This window comes from Neopelma chrysocephalum, unplaced genomic scaffold (assembly GCF_003984885.1).
Source record: "Neopelma chrysocephalum unplaced genomic scaffold, ASM398488v2 Primary Assembly neopelma1_69, whole genome shotgun sequence".
Lineage (NCBI taxonomy): Eukaryota > Metazoa > Chordata > Aves > Passeriformes > Pipridae > Neopelma > Neopelma chrysocephalum.
This window is the reverse complement of record NW_020897729.1, coordinates 2,730,933-2,752,331: the sequence shown is the minus strand read 5'-3', so window position 1 is coordinate 2,752,331 and position 21,399 is coordinate 2,730,933. Positions and strand designations below refer to the sequence as shown.

General features: G+C 47.9%; 1 protein-coding gene across 4 annotated transcripts in view; it reads right to left on the bottom strand.

Moving 5' to 3' along the window:
• The window catches only part of DIS3L2 (DIS3 like 3'-5' exoribonuclease 2), a 184,017-nt gene that overhangs the window by 26,158 nt on the left and 136,460 nt on the right, over window positions 1-21,399 (bottom strand). For all 4 annotated transcript variants that reach the window (XM_027685729.1, XM_027685731.1, XM_027685732.1 and 1 more), the window contains one exon: window positions 10,923-11,002. In XM_027685729.1, coding sequence (XP_027541530.1) covers window positions 10,923-11,002 — 80 coding nt within the window. The remainder of the gene's footprint in view (window positions 1-10,922; window positions 11,003-21,399) is intronic.

The window sequence follows — 21,399 nt, the reverse complement described above, 5'->3', positions numbered from 1 at the left end:
ATCACACTTTGCAACAATAGCTGAGCTGTCAACTACAAGCAATGGCTCTTGCACTGGCACCATGCAGGCAAAAATCCTCAATAAACATGCACAAAACCACACTGCTCTGCCAGTTAAGAGAGCATCCCTTTGCGAATTTGGGAGCTTGGGAATGGCTACACCCACCACAGATTTCAGGACAAACATCCTTTGTCTCACTCTGCTTTTGGAGCGGTCAGTGAGCTTGCAGGTTGTTTTCTCCAGGCCTGTCTGCTGCTCTCTGCAGTGATGCAAAGCCAAACTGGTTTGGCTGTGGTGCTCTGTTGTACTTCTCAGTCTTTCTACGGCACCCTTAAAAAACTGAGCACTCCGGGTGTAAGAGAGAGAACTCTTTGTTGCAAAGGTCCTGTCTTGGCTGCGTGGGCAGAACAGCTTGTGGAGCCGAGCTCAGATTAGAGCACTGCACCCTTCAGGATTAACCACTCTCCTTGAAAATCTTTGCTGTCCGTGTTGCTCACAGTGCAGCATGGAGATGTGGTTGAGGGAGAGGGCAGGCCAGCAGCTGTTCAGTTAAGTGTCCCTCTAAGTGTCATCCTATTTTGGCTGTGGAGCCTCAGAATGGCAGGTGTGACACACAGCATGAAGCAGATGTTTGATTTTCCTCTGCTGGCTTCGATCAAGGACTGATCCCCTGCTTCTCACTTCCCATTTGCCCTCCCAAAAATTCATCCCCAAAGAGACTCACATAAAATCCAGCTTAGCTTGACACCACACCCCTGCTCCTATAAATTCACTGGAGTAACATGACCCTTCTCCTCTGCTCTCCCACAATCTCAGTTTTCACTCAGTGGCGATAGGGACTGTGAATACCTCAGCAATCCAAGTGCATCTGTCAAATAACCACACCTAGAGGTAATTCCTAAGAATTCCCTGCAGCAAACATCACTGCACCAGTCCAGACTGTTATTGTTGCCGAAAACTCTTGTTCTGAACCAGATTCTGACTCTCTGCAAAACACTGCAAATGTGCAATAAATAGCAGAGCCCTTTTGAATCCTGTCTTTTGCAGTAGCTGCACCAGAGGCAGAGTTTCAATACAGCAATGTGGATCAGCCGCAGCCCAGCTGCATCAACGATGTCTCTGTCCTAATGATTCTTCCTACGCATTAGCACAACATTTATTTCTACCTTGCCCTGTGCTTCCCGTTTATCCAGAAATCTGACAAGGTCTCCTTCCTTTTAACATGGAAACAGAGGGAAAGGAGAATTTCTTGCTGGAATTGGCTCACTCTGAGAAAGTAGACAGATCAATCTAGATTTAATCTGTCTCACTAATTGTTGGGGGCTGGAACTGACCCGCAGTTGGCCTGGCTCCGAGCGAGCGTGTGAGCACGGGGCAGCCAGCTCCCAGCCTCTCCTGCTTTATGCTGCAAACAAGTCACACCAGACCCCTCTGCCTCTGGTGGACCCTCTCTGCTCCTCTGTTACCTGGACACTTGTGCCAGGCAAGTGGCACCACACCAGACAGAGCCTGTCTGGCAGCAAGACTGCAAATGAGCACTGAGCTTAAATAAAGCATGAAAAACTCACTAATGATGACTTCTCCAAAAGGTGCCCTGTTTTACTGCTGCAGAGCTGCCTCCTCACCACTTTAGGTCCTATTTAACCACCCATTACCCAGAGGTACTTCCAGAGGGGCCAAGCCAGTGTGGTCTTTCTTTAAAGCCCAGACAACTGCACGTGTAGCTGCTCGCTAACCTGATTATGCTGAGATGAGTAGAGTTTGCATGAACTCTTTTACTACATCAGACTGTTTGGCCTGGACTGTCTCAGCAAAACGAGATTATGCCAGAGATGCAACACATACAGGAGCTCTGCCAGGGTTGGTTTTCATCACAGGAATGGTGCAATGAGCAGTTGGGATGTCGGTCTCTGCTCAGCTCAGTGGAGATGGAAAGGAATATCTACGGGCACCCCAGAAGGAGATAAATGCTCTGCTGAACAAGGCAGGAGTGAGGAGTGATCTGATCAGCAAGAGATGCTCAGGAACAGTTAATCACCAGAGCGTTCAAATGTCAAAGTTATCCGAGTAGCAGGAGGGCAGAGAGCAAAGAGAGAAGGAGGGGAAGCTGGGGATACTGTGTTGCTCAGCTCACAAGGCCAGTGCCCAGAGTAGCATGGCCCTGCAGGAGCAGAAAAGCCAGACAAGACACCAGCCAGGCTAAAACCTAGGCTGAGCTCTGTAACTGAGAGTTGAGTGGCAACAGTAAATTTGCTTTTCTCTATTCCCTTCTGTTTGATGATGGCAAAGTGCTTTATAAATGCTAATTAAAAAGTCACTGAGGATTCTTTCTCCTTTCTGCTCTGCAGATGGTGGTGGAGCAGAGAGCACGCAAGGGACAGCCAAGAGCTGACCCTGGACATCCTGCCCCACGTCTGGTGAGCTGGTGAGGTGTCCAGTGGGATCACCAGAGAACAGAACATTTCCAGAGGCAGAAAAATCTTGCAGAACATCTTGGCCAATAATGACGCTGCTCATTTAAGGGTGCTGCATTTCAGATGAGACAGGTGAAGGACACAAAATTTAAGATGTTCAAAGCTGATCTGAGAAATTTAGAAACACCTCCCATTAAAATTAATGGAAACATTAATGCAAAGTACACTCAGATCCTCAAGCAGGTTCTTTCCAAGCAAGATCTTTCCATTAACTTGAAAGGAAGTTGTGCCCAAATCCTCTTACATTGCTGGGAACGGCTCAGATAATACAGGCAAAGTCAGGTTACAAATCCATTAGGCTCCAGATTGACTAATGCATGGCAAATTGAAAGAGGTGAAAGTGCTAAGCTGTAACAAGAACCCCACTCAGGGTGACCTTGACACGGTAAGGAGCTGAGCGCACAAAACATGCTTGTGACTTGGAGTTCCTCTTTTCGATGGAGAAGAAGCAGGGAGGTGTGGAGGGAGCAGAGTCCACTGCCAGACTGATTCAGCTGAACTGAACTGTGGAAAAAACACTGAAAAAGCAAAAGGACCCAGAACAAAACACAGCAGTAGCTGGAAAAGTAGAACTGCAACCCTAGTTGCTCAGGATAGGGCAAGGAGAGATACTTCCACTCTCACCCTCTAATTCGTGAGGACATAATTTCACACAATAAGGTAAATGGCATGCCCAGCTTGGCAGATGGAAAGAGAAGTGGTATGAGTGCAAAGCTGATCCTTTACATTAACATAGAGCAGTGTGGCAGGAATTTAAGACTGGGAGGATTATTCCATCAGCTGATCTCCTGTGCCTGGAGGCCTTCAGGTTGCTACTGGTCTGTCAAATAAACTGATGTGTAGGGTCTAAAACACCTTCCAGAACTACATTTGTCCTTGAATAAGAATCCCCTGGTTTCTCTTGGCACAATTTGCCAGTTAATCTCTCTTGCCTTTCAAATGCCTGCTTTATTTCTAATCTGAACACTTCAGCTTTCAGCCAGTAGCTCTTTATGAGAGAGCAATCCCAGCTGGCTGACAATCCACCCGGTTACTCCAGTTTACACTGTGGATTCCCTGGGGAACAAAGGTACTTAGTGCTGAACAGACTGTAGAGGTCCTGCCCATGGCAAACTGAAACCCCCACTCCCTCCAGGCAGAAAGTGCAGATCGAACAGCAGGACGGGGAGCAGGAATGGCAGGTCTATCTCCAAGGCTGGAGAGCAGGAATGGCAGGTCTATCCCCAAGCAGAGAATCCTTCATTGCCGCCAGTACTCATGATTCCCTTCATCACATCGGTGTTACCCCACTGTCTGAGATTACATGCAACTCTCCACCCCTAGTTTGTACCTGAAGCACCTCCTGACAAAGCAAAAGAAGGCAGCACATGCACTTACCTGCTGTCCCAGTGCTCCCTGCTTGTAACATCACAGGGTGACCAGCAAAACCCACTACTGGCAGAGAAGTCACTCTGCACTATGCCTATATATTCAAGGACGCAGAGACCAAGCCAAAAGTAGGACTCCTCCCTATTATGAAAAGAGTATGTCTAGAAATCCTGCTGGGAAAGGGATAGCTGGGGGGTCTGGTGATTTTTCCAGCCAGATGTCAGCCCAGGAGAGGGCCTTCCTTGACACAAAATCAATCCAGCAACTCGAGTTCAAGGTGAAATTGAGAGGTGGTTCTTGTGGAATGACGATTATTCATTCTTTCCCACGTCAGATCTGTCCTCTCCCATGTTCATAAGGGCTAATCATAGACTCATCAAATTCAGGGCTGCTAAGAAACCCACATCCACAGGTTAGCAATTCTAGTCCAGATATAGCTCACTGGCTTGGGCATTAGTCAGACACATAGGCCAGGGAAAATGGTGCTGAAATGCTGCTGAGGGCTTTCAAACCTATTGTTAAACAAATGGATATGTAAACAGATCTCAGAGGATGACACATGGAGACAGCATCTCTGACTCAATTACAATTGCAGGATATTTTCTCGCCTACCTGACTGCCACCAAATTCCCAGACACCTAACACTGATAATAAGGAGGTTTTACAGCTCCTCCCCAAGCGAACACTGAAACAAATAAGATGACAAACTCCTCTGATTCAATCTAGGGAGAGAAGGGAGGTCCTGCACTCACCAGGATTTAAGATCCCAGTCCTTCCTATCCTTTAAGGGTGGGAGCACACACTGACTGCTTTGGAACCCTGATGAGGATTTAGAGAGGGCTACTGGCCACTGTGGGATACTGTGCAGGACACCAAAGAAGGCTTCAAAGATTCATTTGGAAGGGATAAGGTTATCTTCAAATCCCATCTGATTGCTCAAGGGAAAGGTGGGTTTCCTTGATCACCTTTTCTATTTGCATCCCCCATATCACACTGACACTCCAAGGACTTGGCAGTTACTATTTCTACAGCTCTGATGGACTGGAAACCTGTTATTAAACAGCAGGGTGGCAGGAGGAGGCAGGTCTGTGTCAACAAAAGCAGTTAAATAGTCCCTGGACAGAGCCTTTTCCAAGAGCCCTTCTTCCCCAGCTACAAATGGCCATAGGGGCCCTTCTGCAAGGAAAGAACAGCTCTCTGCTCTTGCAAGTCTCAAGTGACAAAGGCTATTTTGCAGCATATGTCCCAGCAGCCTTTGGAGGTGGCAGACAGAAAACCGAGCTCATGCCTTAGGCAGGAAGGATTATGTATCTTTTGAAGTTTTAAAGGTCAACCTCCGGACTTATTCTCCTGGACAATTTACCCTTCACTGAACCAATATGAAAACCAGGAGGACTGGTTTATCACCATGTACAGTGACAGAATAATTTACCAGCCTTGCATGGCCAGCTCCAATGCTTAGGCTTTGGCAGATGAAGGGTGTACGTGGGTAAAGTTTAGTGCCATTAAGTCAAACAAAAACCAAGACATGGTATCAAAAGAAAAATTCCAATGTGCTCAGTCTTCTCTTTTTTTCCTGGAAATTACACTGATTTTATTTTGATGCGAAATCTAAACAAGGCATATCAAGGCTACTAGCTAGCATCCATCCAACCCTATGATGTCAAGGGTCATGTACATGGATTTCCCCCATGAAATTCCAGCCTTCCAGACAAGACAAACATGAGAAGATGCCACTTTCAGAGACTTCCCTGGCCTTGCAGGTCAGAGTGGGGCAGAGCACATATTTGCTGATCACTAACCAGAAAATCAGATGCCACCAGGGGAGCTCATTTACACCAACACAAGCAGTGCTGCTCCACTGGGATGCGTGCCATGAAACAACCACGTAATAAGGCAGGTCAGGCATCCAGGGACTGTGTGAGCTGTGCAGCAGCTCCTTGTGCAAACAACCCACTCTGCAAGCCTCAATTTCTCAAAAGGAACAAAACATCTTACGGTAAACCTGCCAGCTCATTGCAGAGCAACCAGGTCCATGCTAAAGTCCAACACATGAGCTGTGCACCCGGGAATTACCTCTAAAAACAAATCAGTTATGCTGTGTCAGCTGCTTTACATATTTTGTTCCTAGCACTGCCAGTCAACAGCTCTCCTAGCAAAAAAGAATAAATTCCAAACAATTCTGCTTTGCTCTTTTCAGAAAAATAAACCTTCCCAAACCTCCACCCAAGCTCTGTTTACACCAAACCTGCTGCAGTCCTGAATGGGAGCAATAAATGGAGTGAGCTAATGTGTTAGTGACAAATAACCCGTTCAAACAATTCCAGCATAATTATAGGTTGGCTCTCCTGATGTAACATTGGGTACATCACTGCAGATATTACATTCACCTTATGAAAAGACTGCACAGAGGAGCTCCGTTGGTAACCCAAACAGCATTATGTATCACGAGCCTGTCAGCATCAGGAGTGCATGCACCCTGGCATTTGAAGTCCTGGTGTTTTAACTGATAATCCAATGTACCAGGCATCATTGATCTCTATATAAAAGGGGGCACCACTTTTCCTTTCAACTGGAGCTATTTTTCACTCCTCATTCTGAAGAGTTGTGTGCTGCTGCCCGCAAGTGGCTACACTGCACAGCAGCTCGATCTGCAGCACTCCGGGTCCCCAGAGAGACAAAATGATCAATACTCCAATGCTGCTTTTGTAAGAGGTCTCTAAGTGCTTCCATGCGAGATGCTGCTCCTCTGGGTTTAGAAATTACTCTGAAGAGAACATGAAAGCCCCCACTGCAAATTCATAATCCTGACACAAACCGCAGCTGCAGCAAGGAATTAAAATGAAATTCATTTGTGAGCTGCAAGCTGGTCTGTTGGTAAAGGTGGAATCTGGGATGTGGGGAAGGGACCTCAAAAATAGACCAAAACCTAGAGGCTGAGGGAGCAGGAAAGCCATATTAGAGGAGCACCAGCTGGGGACAAGGAAGTGTCACACTTGACAGGGATTTACAGCTTCTCAGCAGGTCTGGGATGGCAGGGACCCTGAGTCCTGCATCATCTGAGAAAGGTGACAGTAATCAGAGAGTCTTGGGAGGAAAGACAAAGGCATTTGAAGGGTCAGATTTGCTGTGGGTAGGTGAGCAGAGCATAGGAGGTCTTCAGAGAAGAGTCTGGACCGTGACGGTGAATGCAGAAAACAGACTGAATTTTCTATTTCTTGGATACAGCCAAAAGACAGTGGACTTCTTGCAATTAATTTCTTCCAGGGGGATCTCAAATTGGCTTTGGCTCTTCCTGCACACAGCCTGGAAAAAGTCTTTCATGATCATCTGTAACCTTTATGGATCTCCTCCTTCCCACTGCCTGGCAGCCCACAGGAGCAGGCTCCAGAGTGGGCAGTTGGCTCTTCCTCAGCACAGCCAGAATCACATTCCTAGAGCAGGCACTGGTGACTGCATGTTGTAGGACAGGATTCATGAGCCGTGGTGGCGGATGTGAGTGGACTTGATGGTCTTTTACTGCCTGGCTAGGTTTTGCAATTGGATCCTGTGTAGGATCAGAGAAACCCAGCCCGTGTCAAGACGCAGTGACAGAAAGCCATTCCCACTGTCAACACCCGACACGTGCCGCAGTCACACCACAGGATGGCTGGCAGGGCTGTCCTCTCCTGGATGTCACTGCTCTGGGGCCATGTGAAGGCTGATAGTACCCTCCTGTTTCAAATGTCACCGGGTGTCACGGCACAGTGCTCCTGTTGCAGGGCAGTGTCCCGCAGAGCCCGGAGCAGCGGCCCAGGGCTCTGTCTGTGTTACACTGACTGATTCCCATTAGGGAGAATTTAAGCAACATGGCTTGAAAGTGAGAAAGCAGATTGCTTGCTTCTGTGTTAGGTCAAGCCATTTCCTCTGGGGCCAGGAAGGATTGAAAGGCTGGGAAGGACTGGCAGCCAAGGGGATGGAAGTGTCTAGGCCTGAGCAGGAAGAAGAGGAGAAATGATGTTCCCTGGTCTAACCCCTGTGAACCGCAGTCTTGCTCCTCCACACAGCTCCAAGTAGAGCACTTGGATCACTACTGGGACTATCAAGTGCCATCGGATACCCACATATTATAGCAGGGTTGGAAGGGTGAGCAGCCAGCTGCTCAGCATGTCTTTTACTCCCAATCCAAGGCTTCTAAGGCTCCGCAGAGTCCAGTCTACCCAAAGTGCTTGGCCCCCGGGGTGCAATAGTGGAGCAGGCATCCGGTGAGCACTGTGCCCATAAATGTTCCTGCAGGCAGGCAGGCAGGCAGGTAACAGGAAACTGCCAGGAGCAGGCAAGATTTCCTTGGAAGGGTTTTATCATTTTAAAGGGAACAAATTCCAATTCCTTGTAAGAGCCTGCATGGTACTTGCACTTCTAGCCTAAGCAATAGAAATTTTAATTGCTCTGGTAATTACACTTCCAGCAATGCTGCAGTCCTTTGTTCTGCAAGTGGGAGACCAACATCCACTGTTCTCCGCTGGCCCCATCTGGCTGTAGCTTGGAACAGCATTTGCCACTTGGAGGGGAAGGGACATTCCTTCAGTGACCAGGGTGACACTAAGCCTTGACAAGCACAGCCTGGCTCACACAGATCTCTGGGGCACCGGGTACACTTCCCAGGTCAGAACAGGTTTCTGTCGACCAGAATCACCTCAGCTTCCTCCTGTTAAAACTGCTGCTCAAGATCCTTGCAGACCTGCACTCCTGCCCTAAGTCTTTTCCCAGAGCAGGTCCCAGACTGAAGCTCTGCCGAGGGCGCTGAGCTCCAGGGTGCACATTTCCAGTCTTTCCCATGCATGAGCTTGCAGTATGTCACCAGTATTTCTTCTCTGGGCTGTAAACGGCTCCAAAACACAGTGTAGACACCAATCTTACATTGCTTTAACTTCTGGCTACATCTTAAGAAGGAGGTAGAAGAGCTGTTACCCCCTTGTGTCTCAGTGGGTACTGTCAAAGCTTGAGAGAACACAAGCCCTACAATTTACCCTGGAAAATTACTATATGGAAAAACGATAGTGACATCTGCTATGTTACTCTATGGATATCAAGTTAACCCTATGACAGGCCCAGTGCTTGAGAAGAACCATCTCTTCTTGGCTGAGCAGGAACCACATCTGGTGCTTCCCAAAACTACTCAAATGCAAAGCTCTGTTGCCAATAAAGCTGCAGCTCCTGTGAACTCCAAAATCACCCAGGGTACAACGAGATCCAAGCGCATGTTTGGCTCAAGGGCATTTTACCTGCAAGAATACGTCAACCGTAGCACAGACCTTCACGCTTCAGTTCACCAGCCAAGGATTTTTGGAAGTGCTGGGCTGCATGCACAGGGTTTAGGGGGATAAGCGTGCATGCAAACATAGCCAGGCTCTCCCTGGGAAATGGGATCCTGCTCCCCCCAGGTTGGTCAAGCAAGCTATAAAATACAATGCATTGGATTGGGGGCCTGCAGGGAGATGTAGTTGCAGTTTGGATCTATCGGACGTGCGCAAAGTCTGGGTTTATTTGCAATTCCACTCATCCTGCCCACGCTGTATTTTTCCAAGTCATGATCCCGGCTGGCATGGCCCAGGGTGGCTCAGCTCTCACACTTGCCAGAAATGCAGGACACAGCCATACATCTCTAAATCAACAGCTGCCAACATGCCACAGCTACTTTGTCACATGCTGCACCCCTCACAGCTAAAAGCAAGGTTTCCAAGTGGAATTGCTATTGGCCTTAGCGCTTAAACAAAATAGCTCCATTCCTGTCCCCAGAGTTTCCTCAAACAATGGCACAAAACACCCACTGGAGCCTGGGGAGAGGAGGGTCTGAGGCAAAAACCCCACAGCTGCTGATTTTTGAGATATACGCCACACAATTAGAAACACTGGTTTATAAACATCCTTAACAAACCCCAAAAGGCCTGTGAGGTTTCTTTTCCTCGCTGTCCATTGTGTGCCACCGCCCTCAAAAACCTCAAAAACAAACGCTCCTCCCTTGTTGATTTTATGCTTTGGCACTGAACTGCACGTTTCCCTGTGAGCTTGGTGGTGCTGGAGGTACCAACTCTGCTCATACCAGCCTCTGGGGCCAGGATAGTTGGGGTGGGACCATGTTCTAATCACCCATCCACTTGCAGGAAGGAGTCTGTCCCTAATGATACCCCTTCTTGTTTAAATATTAAGATTTCTCTTGGCTAAGAAAGGGGTCTGTGCATTTGCAGATGTCCCTCTTCCTCACTGGAGCTGTTCCTGTCGGTGTTTCAGAGCAGATCTAATTACAGACTGTTCTGTTCATTGACAATTTCATATACCCTCCTTTTTTAGGTTAACTTCAATAACTGGCAAGAAGAAGAACTACATGGGTGGAGTAACAGGCCATGGATTTATGACATGCTGGTATTCTGCTGCTGCTGTCAATTTGATAATGAGAATGTGATTTGATATAAAAACATCTTGGGTGCCAATTCACTACAGCAGCTAGTAAAAATAGGCAGAATACCTAGAAATAGAGGACTCTGTGCTCCAAACACATCCAAAGCTTGAATATCATATAGTACCTTACAAAAACAGAGCACGTGGCTGCTCTGGGGCTACAGTACCACAAAGGCCACTCAGTGAACCCAGGCATGAGCTTTAACAGAGAGAATGGGGTGCTGTGTGGGTCTAGCTGGGCACAGGTGAGGGCTGCCCTTTTCAGCAGTCTTTGGCTGCTTTCCCCCAGCCCATGCTCCCAGAGTGACCCCAGCACAAAACAGTGTAGGGTGTGAGCTGCAAACACACCATGGCACAGCCTGGGTAAGCTCTGTCAGAGCCCCAGGTACTCAAGAGCAGGCCTTTTAGACAAATAAAAGCAACTTTTAAAAGCTGCAGAAAAAAGGGGGCTGTAGGGCCCCGTGCATTTTAAAGGATCTGGCCTTTATAGGAGCTGTTCCCAGTTTCAGGTCAAGCCTGAGGCCTGCTTTAATTTACTTTTAAGTGGTACAAGCAGTTGCAATTCCTTTGCCAGAAGGCAGGGCAGCCACCCTTCACTGCACCTTCCCGTATTTGCTGTATGTAATATTCCACAGGCCTTACCTGTTGCTGTCCCGGTACTGATAAACATAACAGCTTTGAGGCATCCCACTCTCCTGGTCCAAGGTAAACGAAAGCTTCATCTGCAGAGAGGAGAAGGGGTGTGGGACAATGAAAAGAGAGAGAGAGAGAAAAATAAAAAGCAACATTTTAGGCTCTCAGTCATCACAGCAACTTCTAGAGAGGCTTGTAGGGGAAAGCTTAATTCACCAAGCCTGACACGCAAACACCATGGCCTGGAACATACCGTGGGGTTCCAAACCTCAGGGAAAAGTCACATGCATTGTAGAAACCTCTTGCTTTTTCCACCCTTTGTTACTATAAAGTGTTCGTGGTTCTTCTGAAATGCATGGGTCATAACAGCTCACCCCTCCAAACCCACCCACACACACCACCCTTCACCAAAGCGATTGCGGTTCCCCTCAGACACTAAAGAAGTGAGTTTCTCCATCGGCAGCTGTAGTTCCCACGAGTCTTTCTCTGAAAACTTTCCCGGCTCCATCTCGTTCCTCCAGTGCATTAGAACAGAGGAGAAACCACAGAGGGAAAGGTGACAGATTTTTCCTTCTGTGCAGAGTTATTAAAGAGCTGTTAGAAGGGTTTGCAGTTTGGATCCGCCTCCGGCAGCAGGCTATGATGGGACCTGGAAGCTGCTCTCTTTGCAGCTCCAAGAAGGCATTCAGCAAGGCTTTTCAGATTTCAAACATGGCTCATTTTATTTAAGGGGGAAAAATTAATCCTCTTTCAACAAGCAGCGGAATGGTTCTGTGGGGAGACTTTTTTGCTGAAAATGTCTCCAGTGATTTTATACACTGAACTGCCTAGAAACCAGCATGGAACTGAGTCCTGCAATAGCCCTGCACATCCAAGCAGCCCCTTATTCCCCAGGGGAAAGCTGCTGGCCCCCAGACCAGTGTCCCACAAGCTCTCACAGCCACGAGGTGCAGCCCCTGAGCTCAGTAAAACAGCTGCAGACCCTGACCAGGAGCCAGCAGGCTGAGTAAGAGGGGCAGCATCCTTGGAAGGAGGTAGCTGCCAGTCTTTATGCACTTTTTTGGGGTCACAGAGATTATTATCAGTAGGGCTGTTGCCACTGCTGGATCAGGTAGGATTCCTGAAATGGTCTGGGAAGACCATCACAAGGGCTAAAAGTCAAAGGATATTTGTTAGGATGAGTCTGACCTTTTTAAACAGGGAAAGGAGGAGAGAGCAGTATTGAGCCACTCCATTTGATCACAGACTCCTCTCCTCTGGGCTCCAAGAAAATTGCTAACTCAAATTAATGGCTTATTCAGGAATGAATACAGAATTAACAGCTTATTCAGGAATGAACACAGAATTAAAACGTTTTTCTCCCGTAGGCTGTTAAGAAACGCTGTGTGCTGAATCACTAGATGATGCACTGATTTTCCCTTCCCTAAAGGGTAGCAAAGTCATACACTGTGCTCTCACTGACCCAAATAAAACTGCATGCCACAAAACCATTGAAAAATTCACCATCTGGAACACTGAGCTAAGAACCAAGTACCAGGCTGAGACCAAATTCAGTTGATCTCCCTTGACTTCTACACCCCTAACACTGTAAGCCATTCTGAAACACATGATCATGCAACACCATGTCACACACGTGCCTGTGTTACAGGTACCACTGTCCAGACAGTGATCTCTTATGCTCTCCACAATTCCCCTTCCTGCAAGCCCTGATCTTATGACAGCTTAGCAGATCACTCAGTCCCATTTTGGAGACTGGTGTCTAAGGCAGGACTAGTAGGGCTGGCTGGGATTGCTTCTTTTGGCCAAGATCCATGAAGCCTGGCTGTGGATCCAGCCTCTCCAGATGCTACAATGGCAAATGGCAGCTACCCCACAGGAGCAGGAGGTCAGCAAGAAAAGAAGCAACCTCCCCAAGGGAGACAAGTGATCACCTTGCTGGCCATAGGTAGTCCAAACTAGAGTCCTCCCAAGTGAGCTGGCCTAGTTCGGGGAACTGAAGGAGGAACTTCTCAAAGCCATTTTTTCTGGGACAGGTTTTCCAAAGTTTTTCTACTAGAATATCAGGAAGCACCTCTGAGGCAAAAGAGACAGCAGTTATCTCAGACACAGCTCCCCCGGATACTTTCCTTTGTGGAATGGGCAGTGCACTACAGAATCAGTGGAGACAAAACACAAAAGAAAGTGCAAAATTTGGGAAAAGTGTGACTTTGGCCACTTACAACAATGATTTTGATCAGGACAAACTCAGGAGTGCCTGTCTCTTGTTTGCAGCTCTCACCTAAGTGGGCTTTGGGGTTGCAGTACTGAACATCTCTGGTTACATCTCTGAGCATCACCTGGGCTCTGGATCCCCAGCACAGCTCGGGGCTGAAGCCAAGTCTGTGCAAGGAGACAAGTCCAGGGTGCAGGAAGGAAGGAAAAGGGCTGGGAAGGAAAACAGCCTTGTCTGAACAGTCTGCCAGGGAAAGTTGTGAGGTAATCAGGTACGGGAAGGTGACCTTTCCACTATCTGGGGGGATGGGGTCCCATGGAACCTGCCTACCCAAAAAGGAAAGATCACAGTTCCCAAAGATAACGGGTTTTCAACTTTCTGTTATTTTAACCCCTCTTTGTCTGCTCATGGTATTTCAGACAAATAAAACACACCCTGCTTGGCAGGCTCAGCCATCTCTGCTACCCATCAGTGCCAGCAAGGCATGGGTAATGGAGACAATACATGGCTTGACCACCCGGGGCAATACTGTCAGTCAAGAGGATGCTGCCATCACCCACAGTGACAAGAGGATCCCACTCAGAGAAACGCAGGGTCAGGCTGTCACACAGAGAAGTGTAACTAAAGGTCTGTCCCTCAACCATAGCTCAAGGTAGTTTTGCTGTCACTGATGCACAAACCATGCTCTTGTGCAGATCTGCCCTGCTGATGCCCTGTCATGGTCAGCCGGGGGGGGAAGAGTGAACCTGTGATTGTCATCCAGGCCATGAGTCCTCACAGACTCCAAATGAACAAGCCAAGCTCTCACTGTGGCCACCAGCAACACTCCAGCTGCCTTTGCTCATTTGGTGGCATGTGGCCTCTTCAGGGAGCAGAGCCCCAGGCAAAACTCATCACAGGGTGGAAAAAGAGCAGGTAAGGCAGGTAAAGAATGTTGCAGGAGGCACAATGGGTTGCAGAGACAGTAAGCTTCCCACTAAGCTTAAAGAGATTATCCACAGCTACTCAATATCTTGCAGTTGGGTCTTCTCTGCCATTGGAGCCACAGGAGAGCTCCACAGATCACCCGCTGACACGTGCTCACTTCTGCACAGCCATACTCACTGCAAAGGCACTTATGCCTGCCAGCACCTCAGTGCTTTGGAAGGTCAGCACAGATTTATTTCTCCCATGCTAAAGCTAATCTATGAAGAGCCTCTTGCCACAGACCTCCAAGAACAGAACTCAGGCGTCCTTTCCCAGCTCTCTGCATCCCTACGCTGCTGCTTCTCCCTGCTTCTATCTTCTCCTGCAGCTGCCCTTTCCTTTTGCCTTCATTCACTACACACAAAACCTCTGGTTATTTCTGAATTACAGAAGGTTGCAGGGCAAGGCTGGGGCAGATGTCAGGAGCTGATCGACCACTTCATCATTCCTCTATCTGAATTCTGCCCCACTAATGTCACGAGACATCCAGAGCCTCCTGGATACATGAAGCCCAACGAAACAAGCAGCCTTTTGCAATCATCCCTCTGGGACAGCTTTAATTCTTAACCAATTTGACAACATTGCTCCAACATTACGTTGCTGCTTTGAAGCTCCTTTTTGTGTGTGTCAGTGTTCCTTGTCCGAAGGAGCTTGCTGTAAAGCCAGCAAACAAACTACCATGGCAAAGGAAAGGGCACTGCTCCTCAAAATACCGCATTTTATGCCTGCAGGGGCAATGGAGGATTAAGTTTCTTAGAGAAATGCAAGTGCAGGGTGACCCCATCACAAGGATGGTTCATCAGATCAAGGGATCTTTGCTGTTAAACATACGAGATAATTTCATTTTACAAGACACTGCTGGGCTTCACTGGGAGAGGAGGGGGAGAGGAAATTTCCCAGCGCCAAGCTGCGGTGTGATTTGGCTTGCACTGCCCCCTTCGGTTGTGTAGCCCTGGAGCTCACAAACTAATAAAGATCCCTTTCCACTTCAATGGCTTTGCACATAAAGAAGCGTTCAGCATGGTGTGCGTGAACTCTACAGGAAGGGGAGCTGGAACGTAGCCATGCTGAGAACAGAGTGCTGCCTACCAGGAGAGCCCCATCAATAATTGAGACGTCAGAGGCACAGGGAGGTGCGTGAATAAGAGCTGTCAAAAGGAGTAATTGGGATCTCTTTGGATACAGTGATGGATAGGCTCGCTTGTCACCAGACACAACTTCAATACTCCCGAACAGAAGAGGAGCAGGGCACTGAAATTCAAAGGGGCTGGGGCAGGCTCTTTGATGGGCAGGATGCCGTTGACTCCATGGATGGGAGTATCTCACTTGAGGTACCAAGCAGGTGTGAGCATGCTGTCCTGTGACTGGTCAGTGAAGCAAGAGAACGTACCCACAGCACACCCTTGGTGAAGTTTAGTGGCACATACTGCAGGCTTGAGGTGAAGGTAATGCCACATCCTTGAGGAAAGCCACCTCAAGGAAAGTCATCTCCCACCCAAGCACATGGGCTGTGTGGACATAATGCTTGTTTGTGCAATGGCTCCACTCTTTGGATTAGTTAACATATTCCTGTTCTCTATTCCTATGTCCTTAAATCAAGCAGAGGATACAGTTGGCTAACAGTGGGATGCTACTTGTTTATCAATCAGACACTGACATGCTTTGTCTGCACCCAAGGGTTCCCACACCCCCTCAGCAGAGGTGAACAGCGCACAGACGTGGACAGACACAAGACACCAGCAAAAGCAGAAGGGCTCAGGGAGCTGCCCCTCAGTGCACTGACCCCTGTGGGGACCCCATGCCCTGCTCAGGAAGACAGACCTTGGTGGGGGTATTGGGGAAGCTGCTCACATCTTAGGACTTCCTTCACCAAGGCTAGAAAGAGGATTTTCAGAAAGGGGGAGCAGTGCTTCACACTGTCACAGACCTCCAGGTTGCCTGTGCTTCAGTGCAGCCAGCAGCCATCCTCATTTTAAAGAATGTTTTAGGCCTGCAGTAGTTAGGGACTCAGTCATGCGATAAAGCCTGGTAGCTCCAACAACGAGAGAGCATAAGGAGCACTCTCCTGGCTGCTGAAATACTGCCAGTACCTATCCTGACCTGACTGGGCAAATTCTGCATGCCCCTTGAGTAAATGGTTTGGCTTGGATCCCCCCGTTCCCAGCCTTGGCTCTGAGCAGCAAACGTTCGTCATGAGATGAAAAGTTTTCTCTACACATGCACTGTATCAGGGAGGTATTATCAGTTCAGCCAAATAACCAGGTCAAAGACTTCAGCTGTCCCAATTGTAGGGCAGTGTAAGGGCATGCTCTGGCCAGCCTTGGTTAGAACTGTTCAAGGTAATTCCACTGATGTGATGGGGTATTCAAGCAGAAGGAGTTCACCCAGGGCAAGGAGGCAAGGCAGAACATGAGCCTCCAAGACAAAAATCAGGGAACTTGATCTAAAGATTACACTAAAAACAGTCTCCTGAAAGGCCAGGGTTCTTTTTTACCCTTGGCACTCATTCAACTTTAACCCTATTTGCATGGAAGTCCAAAAAGACTGGTAGCTGCTCCCCCTCGGAATAAAGGTTCCCCTCTCCAGCAAGCTCTAGAAAGCTTTTTAAGAATAAACTTACTCATCAAGCAGGTTTTCATGCCCCGCCCAAACTTCGGGTTTGACCCAAAAAAAAAAAATAGTCCTGAAGTCCTGACACTCACTTTTAAAACCACAAAAAACGAGCCATGCTCCAGTAACGTAATCACAGAGCTTTCTGGCATCTTGTCCCTTAAAAATACATCCATCTGCCTCCACGCAGGCCATCAAACTCAATCTTGTTCACAATGGATTTCCCAATTCCTGCGTGCTGGAAGGACTGCAGCAGTGCTGGCTGTGCTGGCTGGACGAGCCCTTACAGAAGCGCAGGCTGCAAACCTCACAGCTGTGTTTTCACTTAAAGAAGCTGCTCTTGAGACCAAAGCACTTCTTCCATGAGCTTTTCTATTTGTGCTGCAGCTCAAAATTGCTGGAGAAAGACCCTGGGTAGCGGCTGAAGAACATGTGGTAAGGATGGGGGTAATAAAGGACAGACTAAAAGTCCTACAGTGGAAAAAGAGGAAAGACAAGGAAACTTGCTACCAGCTTAACTAGTTACCTCTCACACTAAGTTGGAGCAGTCCTTTCCTTTTGGCTTTGCAGACAGCAAATGTTTGGCCAATCTCAGCACCTTGTTATGGGACTGCTGTTGCTATTGGTTGGAAGTCATGAACTGGTCCTAAACTGATACAATCACATCTATTGCCTCCTCAGAGAGACTCCTTCTCCCCACCCCTAAATGCACAATTTCCAGGTGAAGGTTTAAATTCTCTGGGAGGCTCCCGAAGACATCTCTGCTGCCCTGTGTCCTCAGTGCATTAGCCAGCAAACTACTTTTCTTAACAGGCTAAAAGATCCATGCATGTGGCTAAGGACAATGTCGAGCCAAACCCCAACCCAGCCTAGGAAAAGGAGCTGAAGCTCATTTGGGATATTACTCTGGTCTGAATGCCTCTGCTTACTTCTATAGGTGATATACTCACAGAATCACACAATATTCTCAGTTGGAAGGGACCCACAAGGATCATCAAGTCCAACTCTTCAGTGAATGGCCCCTACAGGGATCAAACCCACAACCATGCTCTAAGCAACTGAGCTAATATAATTTACTTTGCTGCTGCCTGTATCATACAATTGCATAAAACATATGCAAGGCCAGTGAATCCCTGACATGGAAGATGTAAAAAACAGGTAGCTCTTGCCCCTTAAATTAATCTGGAAACCCAGAGGTTCCCAGTCTGGGACCCGAAGCCACAATAAACTAAATTATCCCACAGGCTGCAGCAGGTCTTGCTCTCCAAATATCAGCCCTGGGATGCAGTGAGGACGCATCACAGGAGTGAAGTCACCAACACATATTCTCTAGCACAAAAGAGGGCTGCCCTGTTGATGTCTAGTGGCCCCAAAACCTCTGTTACAGGTGATCAGGCAGTACAGCAGACCCAGAAAGGAGCGTGGCTGGATCTTTTGCAAAGATCAGGGCAAGCGCTGACATCAAAATGGCAAGCTGGCTTTTATTTCACAGCTGCAAGTCAAAGCTGGAGAGCCTTTTGGGAAAGACAGGGCACGAGACAACTTTTACCACTTGGCAAAAATATAAACTGCAAATCAGTTTATTTTTAAGCATTCACACTTGCCCGTACGGGAGGTTTCGGATGCAATCCACAAAGAAATGGATCCAGATTTATTTAGAAAGAAGAGCTGAATACTTCCGTTCATTTTATAAACTGGATGAGCTCATTCTCTAGATGCACGATTAGGAAACCACAGAACTAAAATGCGGATTATACAATTGCAAAGAGTTTAAATTTGTGGATTAAAAATACCTTCTTCAGAAGCTAACAAATTGTGACACTGCACCACATGCCCTAGACCACTAGAGAACTGTCAATGAAGTTAGAAGTATTTTCTACACATACATCAATTTAAAAATGGAAGCAAAACATCCCTAGGAAATGCCACATAAAAAAACCTGTGACACTAACGAGATACATGCCAACTTTCACTGCTTGGCTGTTTAGTTTTCTGTTACTCAGAGCCTGTCTCCCAGGCTCTCCTTAAACTATTCCTAACTCTTGCACCTCTCCCAGCCCCGTCCATGCTCTGACAAAAGACAATTTCACTGATTTCACTTGTGCAATAAAAAAGCCCTCACAAGCTGGGCTTTGCCAGCCTCAATAGAGATGAGAGATTCTGGGCTGCAAGAACATTCTTGCATTTTGAAGACTGATGATCACTACAGTCTTAGCAGGACAGTTAACACAGTTATGTCCTGCCCAGTCCCAACGGTCTCTTCTTCACCAGAGAGAGATGGAAATTCACTTGTGAAAGCAGGAATTTGGGAGAGGAGGATAATCAAGACTCTAGTAAGATGCTAGATTGCAGTCAGGAATTTGAAACAACCTCAGAGACTCCTGGGAAGGCAGGACTGACCATACTCAAAGCAATTAGAGTTGATGGCAAGTGAAGTTTCCCTGTCCATGAATAAGTTGATGGCTGGAGGGCAGCACTTGGACATCATGTGTCTTATCAGAGGGTTAAAATTCCCCAGGTGAGATCAGAGGCAAACAGCCAGAGGCCAGGGAGCAGCACAGGGACCTGTAACTGGTGTGAACAGGAACAGGCAAGATCAGAGTCTGCTGCACGAGAAGAGAGATGGGAAATGGAGCTGCTGACACTACACTTCCAAAGCACCCGCAGTTGATGCAGAGCCCAGAGAAGGGGAGAATGACACCAGCAGCACCCACTGACACCCAGGACTGAGAATGGCCCTGGGCCTCATAATCCCTGGCTCGTCCACCAGGGGCTGGCAGAGCAGCAAACACCACCACTGCTCTGAAAATCCTGGAGCAAACAGACAAACCAAATGAGTTAAAGTAACCATGAAAAAAAGGAAATATTTCTCACTATTAACAAGGAGAGGAACTTTTGGGGTACAGCTGATGTAAAATTTCCCCTAAGCCGACTAGTGCCAGCAGCCAAAGAAATGGGCTTTTCTGTGCGGCCACAGCACCTGTAGCAGGACCTGAGGGGTCTGTGGGACCTACACCAGCTTTGTCACAGGTTGGGCAGTGTGGAAATCTATGTATATGCCACCTTGATCTGATGGAGAAAAGCAAAGCCTGATCAGAAAGAGATCCCAAAGGCATTTGTGTCCCAAAATGGTTAAGTAAGAGCCTGAAGACTTAGGAAAAGCAATCGCTGTGCTCCACTTCTGCACTAGATGAAAAGTGACACAACCAAGTAGAAACCCTCGCTAAAGTCACTGCTTGGTATGTCGTTATTAGAGGGTAGTAGAGGTAACAGGTCATTATCCCCAAGTGCTGTTGTTTCAGACACGTGACAGAATGCCTGAAAACTGGTCTTAACTTACTGACCCCAGGTTTAAGCAGCCTGAATTTTAACTTGGCCCTGCTATTTTGTGAGAGCCCACAGTCAGTATGGAACAGCATTGCAGAAGTTGGCAGCTCCCAAAGGGAGGGCAGATCCAGCACCTGATGGATGCCAGCGACAGAGCACATGGCAGTGGTTACCTGAAGGAGGACATGACACTGTGCTGTCTTCAAATGCCTCAAGTCACAGGGAAATGCAAGGTAAGAGCCGTGGGTGCAGATGTCTCTGTGTATGTGGCAGGAGGAAAAATGGTTTGGTGTCTTTTACTGCACCTGACTACAGCACAACTTTCGCCTACCCCATGAGCTCTGGAGGATGCTGCTACACATTTTACAAATCAGCCTATCTTGTGTCTTCCCTATGACTATTGTGTGCCTTCCCGTAATGTGCCCAGTCTTTGTCACTGCTATTGGGAGGATACAGGGAGCCAAGGGCAGATCAAACACAGCAAATCCCATTTTCTTAAGTTTGTTAATGTTAACTGCTTCCCCTGCTAAGCCACTAATGGAGCTGTGAGAATCCGGGAGCACAGATTAATTCAGCACCCAGGTACTGCCTCATGCCTGGAGGGATTTCCGTAGAGTTGCACTGAAGACAGATGAAAGCTTGTAATACCCTTCATACAAGAGATAAACCCATTAAAATATGAACAGCCCCTGTGCCACAGCGATAAGAGCTCTGCCAGGTAACAAGAGAGATCACAACAGTATTTCTAGGTTGTTATATCTGCCATTAAACTGGAGCTGGAACTATGAAGACTCAGAATACCCTGATCACACCGTGCTGATCTCAGTTTGACAGACATGCCATTCTCCCCCATCCCTTGGGGTGATGCTATGAAATACCTGGCAGTCTTGAAGTCCAGGCCTACCACTGCTGACTCCAGCTTTGCTCATTCTCTGGGGATAATCTGGACTTCCTTGCAGCATGTTACAACCTGCCAGGAGTGCAGGCAGCTGTGCTGTGTCCTTGGCCAAACCTTTTCCTCTGACACCGTTGGCAGCACGGAGATGGGAAGGCATCTCCTGCCATACACACTCAGCCCACTGTCTTCTGCAGAGCATCTTCACTGCATGCCAGAAAACACCATTCTGCATCCCACCATGGCAGTGCTGACTCCTTCCTCCCCGGGCAGAGGTGGGTGCCATGACCTCCTTTCTCTTACTTCAGCAAATCTTGTGGTGTGTCTAAGCACGGTTGCTCAGTGCACAAGCAGGAGATCTGAAGCTTTCCAAGGACATCCCTGCCCATTCCCATGGACAGCAAGAGCTGCTGCTGTTAGCGCAACTGCCGGGCTCCCCTGGGAAGGGGCTGGCTGTGGCTCAGTTGAATTCCTCT